Source organism: Corylus avellana, chromosome 4 (genome assembly GCF_965113065.1).
Source record: "Corylus avellana chromosome 4, dhCorAvel1.hap1.2, whole genome shotgun sequence".
NCBI classification, from domain to species: Eukaryota; Viridiplantae; Streptophyta; class Magnoliopsida; order Fagales; family Betulaceae; genus Corylus; species Corylus avellana.
The window spans coordinates 11,861,899-11,882,222 of NC_142493.1; the positions used below are offsets into that span (position 1 = coordinate 11,861,899).

The following is a 20,324-nucleotide window of genomic DNA, read 5'->3' on the forward strand; positions in this document are numbered from 1 at the left end:
GTTGCCGGAGAATACCCAGAACTGGCTGTTGACTCCGGTGAGTACCCGTGTCTCTCCTTTGTCTCCGGTGGTGGTCTCTGCTCCTCCGGTGGGAGCTGGTTCTGTTCCGGCGAAGGAGGTTGAACCCGTTAAGACTGCTCCGGCGAAAGGGTTGCTACGTCGGGGGTTTTTAAAGTCTAGAAATGTCTCCTCTTCCTCTCTGCCTGGGATGAAGGAGGCTTCATCGTCGGTAAAGGGCTCTAAGGTTGTAGTCGAAGATTCACTGACCTGTTCTATTTCGGGAAAGCATGCGGCTGAGCTGGGTTTGAGATTAAGCGAACCTTTTCCTCGAATGTCGGAGAGCGGTGCTCCGATTTATTCCTCTGTTTCCAAATCTCAAATAGGGTATGCCCGGAGGGTGAAGGAGAAGCTTGCCAAGCAGTTGCAGAAGAACAAGGAGCTGTTTGTCGACGTTGTAGCGGAACCCTCCGAGAAGGGGGCAGGGAACTATTCGGAGGTGGTTATAGATGCGGCGAATTTCGCCTCCAGTGTGGGATTGTCTAATGGTGAAGGAGGTGATGAGAAGAGTCTTTTGAATCTCTTTTCGAATATTGAAGGGGAGCGGGAGCCCTTTACCTCTAAGGCAAAAGGGAAGCGGGAAATCAAGAATTTAGAATGCTCCATCAACTATGAGGTTAGAGAGAGACTTTCTCCGAAGCGGTACTATCGCCGTCAGGGTTGTGTTGGAACCAAAAATGCATTCTCCTTTCCTCCAGAGGTGCATTAGGGTTCTGGTTTTTTTTAGGGCTGGTGGTGGGTTCTGTGGGCTTCAGTGTTTGGGTTTTTTGGGTTCTTGCTTTGGTTTTTTCGCTTGGTGGTGGTTATAGTTGGGTTGGGTTTCTTTGGGGTCTGTTTTTTGGGGTTTTTTGGGCTACCTATGTATACTCTTTTGTGTACTTAGAGGCGCATTGCGCTTTTTTTTGATATATACAATTTACTTATCAAAAAAAAAATCAGAACCCTCAAAGACCTCTCTCAGATCAAGTAAAGTGTTCTTTTCTTTTGTTTTCCTGAAAAAAGAAGCTCAATTTTCTGGGAAACAAATTCTGATCGTGTGTGTGCCTTTGCTAGGAAATTTTCACTTTGGGTCAGTTTCTCTCTCTTTCTGGGATTTTGGGGGATTAGTTTGATAAGGATGTTTTTGTTTGTAAATACTCAGTACCCAGCAACGAAAATTCATGTTCTTTTCTGTGTTTTTTTCTAGGTTTTTAGTGTTCATAGGAATTCAATTTCGCGGAAAAAATGCTAATTCTGGAAAAGTAAGGTTTCAATATGCGAAAAGTACAGAATGTAACTCATTAGAGATGCAAATCTTTATGCACTTTCTTTTTACCCTGTGTTGTTATCTACAGCAAAAAGAAAGTTGTGGTTGTTTGAGTTTCAATTTATATTGTGTTTTATGGTTGTTTTTATGCCTTAGTCAGTATCTAAACCTTATGTTGCACTGATTGAAAGCGTTGGAGGGAAGGGAGAATGGGTTGATGTTGGTGTTGGTTTTTATGTTGGCTGCATTCATTTAGAAGTTAGGACTTTTTTTTGCTTTTTTAAAAAAAAAATTATGCAGCCAACAGTTTCTGATTTTTATTTTTTTTCTGATGGAGAGTGTCTATTATGTTCACGGACCTGAGGTATTTTGACAATGGAAATTAACCTGATCAGTTGAAAGGCCAACAAAGACACTTCTTCACCTTAGCTGTTTCTATAAATTAGGCATTCATTAGATTCATGTTATATATAAACTACCATTCTATTTATTGATTTTTTCTTCCTTCAACACCAGCTTCTATGTTTATTTATGTGTGATGTACAATTACATTGACAAAGTAGTGTTTGGTGCTGTTTGATGTCCAATATTTTGTTTATATTTAAATTGCTAAAGTTTTTTTTTTTTTTTTGATAAGTAAATTAGCAAAATATTTAAATTGCTAAAGTTGTAACTTGAAAGTCTAAATGTTGTTTTAAAAAATCTATTTGGTTGCTATTTTCATCTTGCACCTTTCTTTCCTATACTTTTTTTTCCAATATTATTATTCTTTTTTTTTTTCTTAAATTTCTCAAGATGTTTCCTCGAAAAATTCTTTGAATTTAAATCATAATTAAAAAAATACCCACACATGACGCGGGTTATATGCTAGTTAAAAGATAATGTAGCAACATAAGGGATACCAGATTATCAAATGTACCGTTTCTGCACCAAAACAAGAACCACAATATGCTTCATTATGTTCAAGCCTGCCACCATGTTTCTGTAAGGGCTTCTCAATCTGTTTAGAGAAAGAATAAACGTAAGAATCAGCAGATGAAAGCAAATATATGCAAAGAACAGTAAGGGTTCTTTTTTTCCCCAATAAACTATTGTGTTGAGTGAAATAGTCACACCAAAAAAGATTATCATCCTTCACAGCTCAAGTTATGAAATAGAATGCAGCAAACATCATATGAAAAAGATAAACCAAATTAGAACTGTCTTCCTACTTAATATGATGACAACTGCCAATCCAATGCGAATCTATCATGCTTCTCCATTTTGTAGCAAACTGAGCAGGCAGCATGTCAACCACAGACAAGCCTAACAGCATAATAGGCTTCCAAACTAATCCTTCAAAAACAAAAACAAAAAAAAGACATTTGCTCAGTTTCTACTAAACTCCCACCCATATGTTGCCCCACCAATTCCTTATTTATATAATCCACTATAGAAGTAACTGATTCAGCAAGCTGCAAAGCACCTACATGTGCATGTTTTGCATCAGTCAAGATGAATTTTGTCAGCCTACACACTAGTGCTAACTATCTCTTAGGAGAACATCAAAAATCGAGGGCCATTGGATTCCATAAGCAAGACCTTGAGCTAAGCTATGAGCCAAAACAGCAGCATTTAAGAATCCTAAAATATGAAGTTTAATACCATATCAGAAAGAGTTTGTCTAAGTAGTATTGCACCTTCAATATTTAATTCTAGCCTTTTGAGAATTTTATGTTATTTGATTTCACTATATGGCCTTCATCTACTTTTATGAGGAAAAGTCCACCATCTTTTAATATCCACTAATATAATCTCTTATTCTCACCATCAATGAACTTAGTCGATACACCTCTACATTCTTTCGTTATCCTAACAAGTTCAAGTTTGCTAATTACTTTGTACCCAAGTTTATGAAAAAATGTCACTCTAATTTAGCCACACTACTTTCTCAGCTTCCTTTTCAACAAAATTGTATAATTCAAAAGTAGTTGCTAGTTCTACACATTTGTCAAGCTTTGATTCATGCTCTTATCTCACATACTACAATCCCATCACATCAGCATCAAATTTCTTCTTTACACATGCTAGTACCCTTTATACATCAATTTTTTATGAATAATAATTTATTAAAGAAGTATACAAGAGATACAGCCACCCTAAAGGTGTCTACAATCTAGAACCCTTCATACATAAATTGACGTACATATTACTTTGATATAGGCACAATACCTTTCATCAGCTCTCTCTCTCTCTCTCTCTCTCTCTCTCTCTCTCCATGCCGCATCGATCCTCTTTAAAAAGATTTCCACAGTCAAGATCATTTCCAACACAGCTATCTAAACAAAGGACAAAAGAAAAAGGCAACTTTCTGAAGCACTACATACCAGATATTTTTCCTAGGGAAGAAACCACCATACACTGAATGCATCATTATAAGAGCTAATGTCAAAATTACCATGGCTGATTAACCTCAACTTGTCCTACCTTCTCCACCTCTAAATCAAATAGAGTGGCAACCTATTTGAGTTCCCATTCCTGAACTGCGAATGGAATTCTAATAAAACAAAGCAATTGGCGCTTTCTTTTTTCTTTCTTTTTTTGACGAGGAACCCCTTCAAGGCAGTGCTACTTTGTGTACCCACCCCTGTCGGGTAAACCTCAAACTCGTGTAAAGCACTTCCTTCACACAGAACAGGTAATACTTCGGTTTCGCCAGTAGGCTAGCCCCAAGAAATTGTTCGCACCCAAGGGAATTCAAACCTTAGACTTGATGGAAATGCCTCAATAATGACAAACACGCCAGAGTACAATACTTTTTTAGCAACTACTCCAGACAACACATCATTGCTAAAAATGTAATTGAGCACCATTCCCTATGACAAACTTCACACAAGCAGAGAAGAACTTACGACCACACCTTCTACCTTCCTAGCCCGACCCATGAAAACCCAGAGGAAGCAAATTCTCCCCAAAATGCATTGAGGCCTCATAACAACAAAAGTACACTGGACTCAAAGTTCCCAATATGTCAATCCAGTAACACATATCCAAAGATGAATGATCTCCTATGCATAGAGCCATAACAATTTTCGTTAGGAAGCTTCATTAGAAGTACTATGCTATCTTAATCCCAAGCCTCTTTCGTTGCCCCAAGGGCCTTGATTTTGATAATAACAAACATCAACAGCAACAAGCAATTTCAATCCAGACAACAACGGTTCATCTTCCATAGTTTTTTTTTATTATTATTATTATTTGAATAAATGCATTGACAAGAAGGTTGAGATTTTACCCATTGAGGTTATAGATGAGAAAAATGTTTTAAGATAACTTAGCTATGAAAAATAAAGATCTGAGGAAAACAACATTACGAAAGAGTGTCAAAAGAGTGTTTTGATTATTAAAGTCAAAGGTCAAAAACAGGAAGGAAAAAAAAGAGGATAATTTTGGGTGAGAAAAAAAGATTGATTGCCAAAGATTTAAGCGAGAAAATGGATCTATATGGAGCTGAATGGCAAAAGAAGATCATTAATCCAACCCATACATTTCAATAAACCTCTGTTGTTACTTTGTTATTGAATTTGTTTTATCATTGTCCAGTTTTTTATATATGTAAGTAACGTATTTCATTAAAAAAACACAAGAGGGGCGCAACCCTATTATTCATGTTGTATTTGAGAGATACTATAATGAGAAAAAGAAGAACAAAATCCACAACTTGCTCCATTTGGAAGGACTCCATACTATTCTATCATCCTCTCCTTGTAATACCTCTCAAAGAAAGATACTACCACCTCCACCTCCCAATTCTGAATTGGTCTAGTAAAAATTACATTCCACTGAATAATCCCTTCTTGAAACTGCATGTTATTCGCCACCCATGCATCCTTTCTCTGAGCAATACTGAACAAATCCAAATTAGATATCTTCAACAAACTATCCCTACACCAAACATCATGCCAAAAACTAACAAATCCCTCCATTTCTCCTCAAATCCACATCGCTTTAACAAATTTTCTTCAATTTAGATTTAATAAAACAACACATCATGAATACATTGAATTATTGTGGGAGAGTGATAGTTGTTCTAGGGGGGATGATACCCATTGGTACTAGATTCAAAGGATTAGTGCAAAGTCCAAAGCAACCTAACAACAAACCTTTGGAAACCAAAAAGAATGATGTATTCAAGGTGGAAATGAGAGATATTTGTTCCACCACAAAGTATTCTCTACCTACCTACCTACCTACATGTGTCAATTTCAGGTACAAGTACCCTTTTGTTGAAGGTCGTTCGAGCTTTTCCTAGGAATATGGCATGGGTTACTTTAGGACCTCCCCTACAGTATCATCACTACAATAGAATTTAAGTACCAAGTTCATGATGGATTAGTGTGGTTCCTCTATGCCTAGGACACCATAACATCGAATCATAAACAAAGAAAGGCATGAGAGAAAAGCATATTGACTAGTGATTGTAAGCTCCAATTCTAGACTGGAGGAGATACCAAATGCCTCTACCCTGCCCTCCCCCACTATCTATCTTATGGATGAAAGGGTAAAGGCCTTTGGTTTTTTCATATTGTCAAAGAGTTAGAACAATGGTTTTTCAAGTTGTCAAAGAGCTGAACAATGAAAATAGATGGTGAGTGCCTGATCAAATTGATCTAGACATTCTAAGATCCTTTTTCAAATCAAACATGCTCTCATTTCAAGTCGAGATAGATAAATAAACAAATCTCATTGCAATGATCGGGGCGTTCGTAGTGACTAAGGGGGTCAAAGACCAAGTAAGTTATTTATCAGCCAAGCATTCTTCTTATGGCTAGATCTAATCTCCTAGTCCCCGCTGAAAGGGAAAAAAATTTCAACTTCTTCCTTTTAAAAAGGGAGGATTTTAGTACAAGAGGATTAGGAAGGACGAACCTTGGGTCTAGCAAAGGTATGCATAATATGATCACTACCAAAATTGTTTTGTTTAGAGACCAATATGTTAATAGAAACAGGCAAAAGGTTTTTGGACCAAGACATCTCCTTCCCCCATTAGAAAGGGGAGGAAAGTGAGATTATGGGATCCATCTCATGTGGGTGATGAATTGTGTATGTACCAATCATTTCAAAAGAAAATGATGTTGATGAAAATAGGTATTAATCTGATACACGACATGTTAAAAAATGCGCTGAAGAAGATGCCACAAAATTGTTCTCACTAACCTTTGGCGCGCCAATCCCATCCTGCCTAGTTTCTATTACATTATCATGAGCATCAATCCTTTTCTTGAATATATCATGTCTCTGCAAGTAAAACAATGTGTCATACATCATATGCCAGCAAGAGTACGCAAACATGAAATGCAGGAAAATGTGTCAGATGCAATAAGAATGCAAAGATATAAGTATTCAGAGTTTCAAATACTTGGCAGGGCTCCATTACAATATGATTAGTATTATAACACTGAAAATTAATCAATGAGAAGTCTTTGCTTGAAATACATACGATATCAAGGTGTTGCTCTCCACTTATATCCATGGCATCAATACTGAGTAATGAACATGGAACAGCTGGAAAGGTGACATCAAACTGCAATTTCAGACAGAAGATTGAGCACAAATAAATAAAGCATGAATAATAACTGTTCAAATTTAAAAAGACAAAAATATGGATGGTATATCACACTTGAAAAACTATCATAAGACAAAGCTTTGCTGCAATAAATCACAACGCCTGATATTTCATGCTTGGAGAAATTACCACAGTTAAAAAAGTTTCAAAGCTTTGCAAGGTGCAAATCTTTGAGCAATAGAACATTTAAAAATGAGATTCACAAAAATAAAAACCACTAGAACCTGCAAAGACTAAAATACTACCCTCAAATACCATGGGTGTGTTTGGCAACCCCCTCCCCCTTTCCCCTTCCCTTATTTTCACTTTTTTCCAAAAAAAATCAAACATCTTTTCAAAACTACTTTTTTTCATTTTTCTCTCACAAAAGTCAATATCTTACACTTTCATATCACATCAATCACTTCCTATTACTATTTAAACAAAAAAATTCCCAGTAAAAGGGTTTGCCAAACACTACACGTCTCATATTAGAATTTGCAGATTATGATTAGAAGAGATGAGCTGATGAACATTTTTGACCCAAAAGAAAAATTGATGATTACAGCGATATGAAGGGTTCCCCCTCTTGAAGTATCAACTACAAGCTTTGTCTCAGAAACAGTGTGGAGGTACAATCCTGCAAGCACAATGAACTGATTGATTAATAACAACCTTAAAAATCCAAGCAGAAGCAATGACTAATATTGGGAGGGAAAAATTAAAGGCAGAAGAGATGGAGAATCTTTTTGGTAAGAACTTATCACAAAAAAAAAAAAAAAAAGGAGAATCTGTCAGTAGAAAAAAGCCATGCAAATAATCACCTAATAAGTTGGGAGTAAGACTAAGTCAATTCCAATAGGAATCGCAAATATGAAAAGTAAGAATAATGAAAGCTACAAAAGGGCCTTCCATCATCAGCATCTTCACCAAATCAGCGATCAATTACTGTAACAAATTTCTTTGTCTAACAATGAAATGACATTAGCATTCACCAGATTGTAATTGCACAAAGATCTTCACAATTGTTGTGATCCTCAAACTATATACACATTCTCTCTTACCACCATATTGATCAACAACATTTGCAGAACTCTCATCAAGAAGCTCAAACGGAGGAGTAAGGTGGTCTTGTTCCCCAACTCTAGGTATCAAGTCTCTAGAGGAGACTAAATACTTTTTTTTTTTTTTTTTTTTTTTTTTTGTGGGGGGGGGGGGGGGGGGGAGGGGGAGGGGGGGAAGGGGCCGTGCGTGGCAGGGTAGCTATAATCCTTATGGGCACTTAGTTTAAAATGCAAAAAGTAAAAATTCCAAAAAAAAAAAAAAAAAAAAAAAAAAAACCTTAAATGAGTGGCTAAAAGCAACAAAAAGCACCATGAAATCAAGGAAAGGATAAATGAAAAAATGATCTGAAATCTGGCTGGTAGTTACTTCTGTTATGCAATCTTTTACGTAACTGTAGGTGAACTCTAATATTGCTTTTTCATATTGCCTAAACTTCGATATTACTAACAGATATGTTACAAGAATTTATAAAATCAGAAAATACCATAATAACTTGTCATACTCATTTTGTTTTTTAAATTTCTTTATACTACTTTCTTCCAATATATAACCCATCTATAGCGAAAAGCACTATCCCACCACAAGAAAAAGTTGGATCCAGCTCTCATAACATATGCCAACCACAGGTGTCAGCCAACTGAAGATGCTATCTGCTACGCCTTAAGAGGATGGTCCCTCGCAGGTGTATCCTTCTGGTTGATACTAGACAAAAAATACTAGCTTCTTTCATCATATATTCACATATGTGTTTCCAATGTGTTGCTTTCATTGCTTTGGAATCATTGAGATAATATGTCCTTCTAGCCTATCTGTTTCTATATATACATATTAATGAAAAACATATATACTTGGCTGCATATGTAGTTGTGTGTGTATATGTAAGTGTGGGTGGGTGGTGTGCACCTATTTATGAAAAGTTAAGGAATCATCATATTTCATCCAGATTCAGCCAGTGAGCAACCTGGACTGCACCAGTTTTGCTTAGTGAAGAGACAATACAACAGATTAAATCTTACAAATTCTTTGTAGCTTTTGCATTCAATAATGAGAAGATTCCATTAACCTTTCTAAACGAGTCCCCTCAAAGGCCTTATAGAGACTCTAATATTTAGACACAATTGTTATTATTCTTCCTTTTCTTAGCATCCTTTTTTTCTGCAGTGTTGCACAAACTTTTGGCCCACAATCTGCCCATCTTTAAGCCATATTCCATCCTAAAACATTAATACCCTTGGCCAGAAATTCTACCATACTGTTCTACAATGTTCTAGACTGACAAGCCCGAATTTCAGTCACTGTCAAGAAACTACAAGATTTTTCTTTTTTCTTTTTTTTGGATAAGTATATTAAAAACGAGCGCGAGAGGCACAACCCATGTACACAGGAAATATACAAAAGAACCCCTGCTAGGTAGAAAAGGAAGCACATAACTCTAAGAAATCAGAAAATGTATACACATGCGAATTAGACCAAATCACGCTCCATGAAAACATAGTATGTAATGCTAATTTTTTCAACTTTAACAAGTCCCTCTCACGATCTTCAAAGATTTGTGCATTCCGTTCTCACCAGAGACACCACATCATACTCAATGGAATTATCCTCCATATGTGCAACGCAATCCGATTACCCACTTGTCCTCTCCAACTCCCCAAGCAATCACTCACCCTTCATGACATAATCCAATCAACACCAAAGAGTTGAAGAAACATGTTTCATATCTCGGTTGCAACCTCACAATGCCGGAATAAATAGTCAATGGACTCTCCACAATGTTCACACAGGTAACACCACTCCATTCTCATAGATGTAAATCACTAACCACTTACATTCTTAGCCACACTAACTTTTATTAAGCCCCATAATCCTCAGGCCCACTTTTACTCTATAGGACATACAGTGAACGCTAGCAGGTTGAAATTGATGCTATGCAATCCTAGTATCTGATTTCAAGGCTTGTCCTACATAAGCATAGTTGTAAGACTCAGAAATAGTTTAAATTAAACTCAACTGGTGAAACCACATTTAATAAATAGCATAACTAATTTTTTTTTTCCTCTCTTTTTTTGGTGCCTTTTGTTCTTTACTATCTAAAAGTGGAAAATATGGGGGTTCTAAATTTCTATATTAGCTATCAAAAAGCATTTTATAAACTAAATTGACCACAAGCACCAACTTAAAAGATAATCGTAGGATATTAATGAGCAAGCCCTGACCCCAAAAACAAAAAAGAAAATCAACTCAACCAAACACTACTGATTGCATTTTGGTTTGCAAAAATTTTAAAAAATAAATAAATAAAAAAGGATGCCAAACGGAATTGATAGACCTATAATGTGATCATGACGTACCATTAAATTTAGGTGCATCTTAAGTGCATAGGCCCTATGCAATCCATGATGTAATACATAATATAGGTTAAATAGGTTTATAATGGGTGAACACAGAGTATTAACATATAGGGTTGACTGTCATATCCACTTCATAAAGTAGACAAAAAACAAAAAAAAAATAATAATAGCCCTAATTTCCCATAAGAAGCTTGCTCCATCAAGAGTGACATCAGAAGAGAGGTGGTAGGGATGATATTTGGTGTACTAGCTGTGCATGTACCTTAGATATTTGGTGTTAATGTCCTGTTCCCATACTTGTCAGAACAGTACCAGCCAACAATCTAAATAAAGTTGGTACAACTAGTTAAATTATATATATATGTGTGTGTGTGTGTGTGTTGGGGGGGCGGGGGGGTGGGGGAACTTTACTTAACTCCCTTGAACTTTCATCATTCTTGCAATAACCCCTCCCCCCCAACCCAAAGTTAAAACTCTCAATTTTTCAACTTTAAAAATTTAGCAATGTCACCCCTGCATTAGGACTTTCTGTTAAACCATAACAGAGGCCATGGAAATTTTCAAAATACCTTTGATTTAAAAAAATAAAAAATAATTGCACAACATGGGTTGGGTCTTGTGACCCACTGGTCCTTGCGAACCACAACCAAGTTTGGCCATGGTTCAGTGGGTCACCATGATTCTGGCTCAAATTTCTCGAAAAAGTGAGATTTTACAAGAATTTTGAGCGAAGAAGGAAAAATGAAAGTGATTGAAATTGCACATGAAGCGAGTCCACGAGTTCCTGAAGAAGTGGTCTATAGTGGCAGACAAACAAAAAGAAAAGTAATATTAAATGTTGGGCACTAGTTATAGATGAGGATCCTATTGTATTGCATCAACCAATTGTTGCTGAGGTAATATTAAATCACCAGTCTTTGTAACCAATGGCCAAATTGGGCTTGGGCGTGGGTCTCATAGAATGCCCTCATTCAAGCACAGGCTAACCACTGATTCAATATTTAAACCAAAAGCCAAATCTTGATACTAGAAAACTGAAGGAGCAGGTCGCACTCTGTCCCGCTCAATGGACGAAATCTTCTCTCCTTTGCTTCTTTTTTTCTCAAAAAAATTAATTTTTAATTAGCTAATTCGGGTAATTTTGTAATTTTAAAATTTTCACAAGGTTATAAAGGTCATTTCAACTCTTTACGGTCTAATTTCACCCCAAACCCTAACAGTCGGAGTGACATTGCAAATTTTTTCGAGTTGGATGATTGGGTAAAAAGGATTCCCCTCCTGTGGGTGGTTGCACCTCTAGCACCTTAGTTGTTGGTAAGGCTAAGGACTTCAGGTTGAATGGATTCACCCAATCCCAAAAGTGGCCGGTAGGTTTCGGTCTGTCCTGAGAGATCGTGGCGTGGGATTAGGGCGGCGAGATTTGGGATGGGGAGAATGGAGATTCCCCTTACCCTTTGGATGGTTTTTCCCCCAACCCTCTCAATTGGGTGTTAGATTATGATGAAGAGGAGGAGCCGACTTTGGTGCTTCTGGATGCTGTTAAAGATGATTTTCTTCGGGAAGTAAAGGTGGTGCAGCCTAAGACTAAAGGCAAGAGGTAGCTATTAAATTTAGGGAGCTTCGTTAACTATGGCAATGCAAAAGTGACATAGCGGAAGACTAAGGTAACTAATCAAAGAGCAGCGTCTTTGATTCTGCAAGGAGAAACGTCTTCGTCTTCAACCCAAAAAGATAAAAACAAGCCCGCAGGCTAAAAGAAAGATAAAACTCCGCAGAGTATTTGAGAAAGAATTCTCTAATTTTATAATAATTCAATTGATTTAGTTTTACATAATAAGCAAGCCTATTTATAGAAGAGAAATACTTGTAGGGAAAGTAAACCAACTTCTAGTAGAGAAAGTAAATCTAATCCTAATAGAGAAAGTAAATCTAATCCTAGTAGGAAAGTAAACATAATCATAGTAGCAATAGTAAACCTAATCCTAATAAGGAAAGGAAAATAAAGCTCTAATAAAATAAAATAAAATCCTAATATAAAATTAACAATCAGCGAGAATCGTGACAATCTTTCCTTTTGTACTTCCATTGTCTAAGAACGGATAAAATTCTGATCAAGCGACACTCCTCCAATATTATTATTGATATTTTCCTTATTTTCTTTTTTACCGAAAATATAAGTAAATATCGTCCTACATCAAAAAGTGTCCGCCCGGCGAAGAAAAGGCAAGGCTCATGTGCGGTAGTGTTGAGTGGTCTTGTGGGTTTCGAGCGTGTGGCCTTTAGGTCCTTGTTGGCTTGTTGGGTTTTTTGTGAGCTAGAGGTTGTTTCTGTGTTTTTGGTGTTGTTGGGTTTTCGGGGGTGCATTCTCTTCTTTCTTTTTTTTTGTATACTTTTGGTGTTGTTGTGTCCTTTTGTATACTTTCTGTATGCTTGGGGCGCCTACGCTTTTTATAAAACTTCTTTGATATTACCTATCAAAAAAAAAAACAAGAAGTTGTAAACCCCAACTCTCCCTCAGAGATCGAAGAACAAACTTTCAATCAGCTTACCAAGTGATGTTTAAACTCATCGCCTAGCCCACCCCATAAGACTTCATGCTAAAGCTTCTCAATACGGTTTGCAAGACCCACAGGGAGAAGAAAGAGGGACATAACATCCTTTTCCAACAAGCCAACCCATCCACATCATCAACATCACCCACAAGAACCAATTTTGACTTGGTCAAATTGACCTTCAACCCCAAGACAACTTCAAAACATAAGAACAAGCATCGCAAATGACGTAGATGATTTGATTCAGCTCTACAGAAAATAAAAGTATCATCCGCAAACAGCAGGTGAGGAATAGCAATCCCACCACCATTCTCTATCCCCATGGAGAAACCAAATAATAAACCCTCACTCACTGTAGCTAAAATCATCATACCCAAAGCCTCCATCACAATGACAAATACCATAGGAGATAGAGGGTCTCTATGTCTCAAGCCCTACAAGCTACTAAAAAAGCCGTTAGGAGTGCCATTCACCAAAACAGAGAAACGCACCGACGAGATACAATGAGCTATCCAAGAGCACCACTTCCCCTTCAAACCACATCTCCTCAACATGTACAGCAGAAAATCCCAATTCACGTGATCATAAGCTTTTTCTAAGTCCAATTTGCACAAGACACCCAGCTCCCCAAATTTTATTACGCTATCAAGGCATTCATTGGCTATAAGAACTGAATATATGATTTGCCTACCTCAGATGAAAGCATTCTGCTACTTAAAAACAATCTTCTCTAACACCATCTTTAGCATGCCAGCTAGAATCTTAGCAATAACTTTATAGATGCAACTCACAAGTGTTGTGACAAAATAAATTCAGGATCTCAAAGAAGCAGAAAAGAGCAAAATAAAAATAAACCAATCACACAAGACACTAACATTTAAGTGGTTTGACTTAACAAGCCTACATCCATCAGTGAAGACAACCCGGAAGAAATTCACTATCAAAAGATGGAGTACAAAGAGTGGTAAGTTGAAAATCACTCGAAGCCCAAACCCCTAGGACACTCAAATCTCACTCTCACACAAAAGAAAATTCATGACAAAAGAGAAAATACTTCTCTAAATTCTCTACGCTAATTGGCATTACAAACATGAGAAACAGCAAGGTGAGATCACACCAATTCTCCCTCACACTGAAGTGGCACTGTCTTTTCTCTCAATGTGTTCCTGTTCACGTTGACGCGAGCTACCTTTTACAGATGTTGATGTTGGTAGATCAAATAAGTTAGAAACACAACTCCAAATACGATTTGGAGAAGGAACACAAGAAGACCCCAATTCATAAAGGAATATCAAAACCAACTTGAAGTGGAATTTACTGTCGGCTGAAAATTGGTCTCCAACACCAATTTATAAAAGCAAGGACATATGGGCCCCACACATTTATTGACTTGAGAAATACAAGTCATATCTTGACAACAAGACTAATCAAACAAAAGTCCTTGGGATCAACAGCCCATGGAATCTTTGAAACGGAGGCGATGAATGTAGTAATAAGGCTCCTTTCAAACTTATCTCTAGCATGGAAATCACAAAGGACCTTCATAATGTAGCAATACTTTTGCCTTCTTCATTCTCTCCTCCTTGCCTAAAGCCCTCTCTTCTTCAACAATATGAAAAACACAAAGCTCTTCCCAAATGATCCTTTTCTTACTCCTAAATCACCAAATACCTCATCATTCCATCTCCTTAAATCAACTTTCAAAGCCTTGAGCTTGCTAGCCACAATAAAGCTCAAAGTGCCTTGGAAGTGGTAAGAATCCCACCATTGTTTCACCTTATCCACAAAACGCTCAGACTTGAGCCACGAGTTCTCAAATTTGAAGTACCTACTCCCTTTATGAAAGTCAACACAATAAGGAGGATCAGAAAATTATCCAAGCAAAGTCTAGAAAGAGTTCTTTGGGACACACCCCAAAACTGTGCTTCCCAAGTCGGACAAACAAGAAATTTGTAAATCCTAGACCAAGAGGGAGACTCGATTGTTCGACCAGGTATAAGTTCAACCTATGAGAGGGAGGTCCATCAGGCCCATATCAAAAATGAAGCTAGAGAACTCCATCATAGTTGGGCATAAGCGGGCATTTCCCGATCTCTCACAAGGGAACCAGGTAATGTTGATATCACCCCGAATACACCAAGGCAAGTTCTACCAATTGAGCATACCAGCCAACTCCTCCCAAAGAAGCCTTTTATCTCTATTGGTAATAGACACCTGCAAAACCCCAAGTGAAATGATCTTCAACATTTCTAAAGGTAACAGCCAGGGTGAATTCCCCCACACACACGTCAATCTTTTCCACCACCCTTATGTCCCACATAATCAAGACACCACTTGAAGCCCCTCTGAAATCCAAACAACATCAATTCACATAATGGCAACCCCACAAACTACCCACTACACGAGACAAAGCCCCCAGCTTAGTTTCTTGAAAACAAACAATATCAACTTTCCTCTCTCTGAACAAATTTCTCACCCGTAGGCGTTTATCTCCCCCCCCCCCATTCAATCCCCTCACATTCCAAGATAAAATTTTGAGAAAACCCTCTCCTTAACAATACCATATTCAGGGTTGGCCCAAAAGCCTAAGGTTTTGCATTGCAGTACTGTGCAATATGCATGTAAAACGTCTAATTGGAACTCCTAAAGTGAAAGTCTCTGTACAAAATTGGACCTAAGAACCAAAACCAAAACTTGAAATCTACAGATTCTTACCTCTGTAGAAAATTACAAACTTCAACTTCCAAACTTTTCTCACCAACCAAACGAAGCTTAAAGGAAAATAATCATAAAAAATACACAGTTTCAAAACCCACAAAAAAAAATAAATTAAAATAAAATAAAAAAATATAGTGAGAGAGAGAGAAAGGGGCGCATACTGAGCTCGGAGAAGAAGAGAAAGAACATGAAGGAGAAGGACACGAGTGTGATAACGCCACCGGAGAAGGTACGGCTGTAGAAATCCTCATTGACTTTAGGGTAGGCATCCAGTTTCCGTAGCTTGTGAAGGATCTCGGCCATCGCCACCGAACCCACACCATACAACACACGCCCTCGAGCACCAAACTTTCAAACCCCCCTTTTTCTACAAGGATCTCTCTCTCTCTCTCTCAGCGCAAGAAATGTGTCTGAGCGGCGCTTACGCGAAGAGAGAGAGTGGGAAAAGGGAATGTGCCGGACGACCGTAATCGACAAACGCTGTGGTGATTGGGTGCGAATGCACTTCTGAGTTGTCTAGATTTGGTTAGTTGGTCAAACAACCCTTGAACGACGGTGTTCTTTATTAAAAGTCCTCAATTGGGTCCGCCTTGCCGTCTAATGGTCAATTCCGCGAATTGTCTTCTCTATGAATTATGATTATTTGCCGTAACTTGAGGGGTTGGAGGAGAATCTACGAATTCTCTACCACCAACATTTCATGATTTTTAAATTTGACAAAGTTTTTCTTTAAATTGAGTTTGATGAACTTTTTTTAATGCAATTTATAAAAATAATATATGTTTTTTTTTAATAACATGTGAGATGTATAGAAGTTTTTAATATTATTTATTCTAACTTTGTCATTGTTATTAAAAAAATATGTGTATTTCACATGTTTAAATGGCACATGTCATTTTTATAGACTGGGTTAAAGAAAGTTTCTTCAACTCAATTTGAAGAAAAACTCTATCCTTTTAAAATTGATATACCCTATCATTTTATTTATAAAAGCATGATTGGGATTGTGGTTAAGAAATAGAGTTGTTAAGTCAAAAAAATATTTTTTGACAAAAGCTTCATTTTCAAAACTTATGTCAAAATGTATTTTGGCCATTTTTTAGCATTTTTGATCCATAAAAGTACTTTCAATTTTTTTTACCAAATGAATACTTTTTTCTTCAAACAAATTTTTTGTGTTAAGCATTTTTAAGCTCCTCAAACACACACTTAAACAAACCCTAAGACCCACATGCAAGTTTTATATATTTATTAATAGATTTGAAAAAAGAATATGGATAAAGATGAACGGGGGATATGGGGAGATAAAAAAATAATAAAAGTATTTCTCTTTAAAATTATTATTGAATATGAAATTGGTAATCATTAAATTTTAATTTAATAATAATTTAAAAGGCACATAACATTTGCGGGATAAAAGTATTGCCCCTCTAGCATTATTAGCATGAGACTAATCGATAAGCGCCGGATGTTGCACATTCAAGCCCCTTAATTTACGTATGTTAATTCATTAGCATTGTTATTTGTTTGATTTTGTTTTGTTTTTGTGTTTCAGGTCTCATTTGACAAACCATTGGAAATTGGGCTTAAAAGGACAACAAGTTGAGCATTCTGGATCTAGGATCGATCGCAGCACTCCTGGCATGCGCTCGAGCGTCTGCAGCCAGGGATCGAGCGCATGCCTGCGTTCGTGTGCACAACAGTTAAGCTCGAGCGCACAAGACCTCGGATCGAGCACACTCGGGCATGTACAGCACGGCAGCAATTCTTTTCCAGCATGGACTTGGTTTTCAATCTCGCAATTGGACTGGGTGACTGACCTCCGATTTTCTGAGGATTTCTAGGGTTTTTAGGGTTCTCCTAATCCCTATAAATATGGCTCTAAACATTGTAAACAGACACATCGCTTCCTAGAGCGAAAATTTCAGTAAATTGTCTATGAAGCTTAGAAGATCATGAGCAGCTAAACCCAATTGTGGGGTATTGATGTAACCCTTTCCAAGCACAATGGTTTGATTGTATTTAATTTCTAGTTTTTCAATTTATGCATGTTGATTGTATAACTCTAAGGATTGCTACAATTGATTTATGTTCTTCATATTAAATGCAATTGTTCTTTAATTCCAATTCAATATTGGTAAAATTCTTATCTTGTCTTAGAAATTATTTTACTATTATTGAACTCAAATCATTCTTATTTTCTGTGATTATAAGAATGATGGTTATACAATGGTTCTTAATTGACATGCTATCAATAGGGATAGATAGACCATACCTAGGAAAGACGCATCGTACTACACCCTAATTTAGTGCAATTTAGGTAGACGATCCGTGCCAACCGAAGATGGGTTATGCTATTCCGTTAATTGTATAAAATTATTTTCATATGTTTTCTTGTTTAAATTATAACATGCGTAGAATGAATTGCTAGAATAAAATATGGTTAACCATTGATGTGTGGATAGTGGTGAAATCAATACCCTACTCTCTCTCTCTCTCATATATTTACTTCCTTTATTTCCATTTATTTTATGCACTTTAAATTCACACTAACAAATCATTCTCTTTTAATTAAGTTAATTTTAATCTTTCAAATTTTGATAATTAAACCCTTGCAGTCCTTGAGGTTCGACACCCTCAATATAGCCCGTATCCTACAAAGATTCGTCCTATTGCGAGTAGTTATTTTTATAATTGATAATTTTGGTCACAAAAATACCACATCAATTTTTGGCGTCGTTGTCGGGGACTGCTTAACGGTTTTATTGTCAAAATTTAAGGATTGATTTTAGCTTAATAATTTATTTTTCAGTTCTAAGTTGCTAATTTTAATTATGTTTTGTGTTTGGTTATTATTTTTTTTAGAATTTGCAAACAGGTCAGTAAGCTGCCTTCTCTGTGACTGCGATCGAGCGTAGGTCGCGTGCGATCGAGCGCACGGACGCACTCCAGCAGGAATCAAGCCAGCAGCGCTCGAGCCTTCCCCTCCTGCGCTCACACCCATCTGCGGCAGTACGCTCGAGCGCACTTGCGGCAACCTGCATCCAGAACCCTAAGTGCATTTAAGGGCCGTTTGTGAGCTTTACTTTTCTGTTTTAGCTTAGTTTTTCTTTTCTTTCTGTTTTGTTTATGCTTGGTCACCATTCTTTGTCTTTTCCATTAATTTCTTGCGACCTTGAAATTGAACGAACTCTTAGACAAATTAGATCCCAAAGGACCCCTAATTTGCTAGAAGAGCGTTCCACTGAGACCATGGGAGACGGTAACCACGTAGCTTTGCAAGATCACTATCTTCCTACCACTTACACTACTCCCACATGTCTCAGGCTGCCAGAAATTACAGCAACCCATTATGAAATTAAGCCCAGCACTATACGAAGTTTACCTTCATATCTAGGGCTTAGCATTGAAAATCCTTATAATTTCCTCAGTGATTTCGAAGCAATTTGTGATACCACTAAAATGAACGGATTCACTGAGGATGCCCTAAGGATGCGTCTTTTTCCTTTCTCCCTCAAGGAAAAAGCCAAACATTGGTTCTAATCCTTAACACCCAACTCTATCACTTCTTGCGCTCAATTGCAACAAGAATTTTCTTAAGAAGTATTACCCCATAGGAATAACCAATGACACTAGGAGAGCCATCACTACCTTCTCCCAATATGAGGGAGAAGATTTCCATGAGACTTAGGATAGGCTACAGAGCTTGCTTAGATCATGTTCACACCACGCTGTCCCAAAATGGCAGCTAGTGCAGTGTTTTTATGATGGCCTAACCGAGTTCAATAGAAAACTGGTAGATGCATCATGTGGGGGAACTTTTATGTTAAAAAGTGAAGATGAAGCATGGGCTATGTTTGAAAATTTGAGTAACAATTATGTTCAACAGGTCTCCACCAGACGAAGGGCATTAGCACCTAAAGCAATCAAGACAGAGAGTTTGTATGAAGCAGGCTATCCCCCAAACATGGCTAACCAAGTGGTTGAGGCTATCACCAAGAAGCTGGATCAATGGATGATTGCTGGTTTTGCTCCTAATGCTGCTCACACGCACACACTACCTGAACCATGTTCATTTTGTTCCAGTCCTATGCATCATGTAAATAATTGCCCTGTTACTGGAAATTATACTGATATTGCTAATGAGCAAGTTAATGCAGCTTTCTCCAGACCAAGTAATTATCCGTACTCCAATTCCTACAACCCAGGTGGAGAAATCATCCAAATTTCTCATGGAAGAATCCAAATTCGGGCAACTCAGCCCCAGGGCCACACAATCAAGCTCAATCCAACAGGCAGCCCTACCAACCTCATTCCACTTATCGACCTCCACAGCAGCAATACCAGGCCGCACCACATCCCTCAGATTCTAATTTTGAGGATCGGATGCTAAAAATGATGAGTGAGCTGGCGGGCAAGATAAAACAGACTGTGAAATCTCAATAGGAGACAGTGAACTCACATTCCCAATCCATTGCCAAGCTAGAAGCTCAAGTCGGACAACTTCCCAATGCCTTCAATAGGAAGGACGAAGGAAAGCTTCCAAGTCAGCCAGTGACCAACCCTAGGGGACTATACATGGTAGAAGAAAGCACATCTCATCTGGAGCAAGTTCAAGTCGTCACCACATTGCGAAGTGGAAGACTGGTTGACAATCATGTGGAAGAAAAGAAGGATGAGCAAATTGAGGCCCCACAGAATCTGCATCAAGACAAGGGTAAACAAGTAAGCATCGAGGCATCTTCATCATA

The 20,324-nt window shown here is 37.6% G+C and overlaps 1 protein-coding gene across 1 annotated transcript in view; it reads right to left on the reverse strand.

Annotated features, from left to right (window-relative positions):
• LOC132179464 (uncharacterized) overlaps positions 1-16,116 on the reverse strand; it is a 32,752-nt gene extending 16,636 nt beyond the window's left edge. The window contains exons 1-5 of the mRNA XM_059592194.2: positions 15,735-16,116; positions 7,454-7,527; positions 6,783-6,866; positions 6,500-6,580; positions 2,223-2,303 (exon numbers count right to left, since the gene is read on the reverse strand). Coding sequence (XP_059448177.1) covers positions 2,223-2,303; positions 6,500-6,580; positions 6,783-6,866; positions 7,454-7,527; positions 15,735-15,876 — 462 coding nt within the window. The 5' untranslated portion in view covers positions 15,877-16,116. The remainder of the gene's footprint in view (positions 1-2,222; positions 2,304-6,499; positions 6,581-6,782; positions 6,867-7,453; positions 7,528-15,734) is intronic.
• Positions 16,117-20,324: the final 4,208 nt, after the last annotated feature.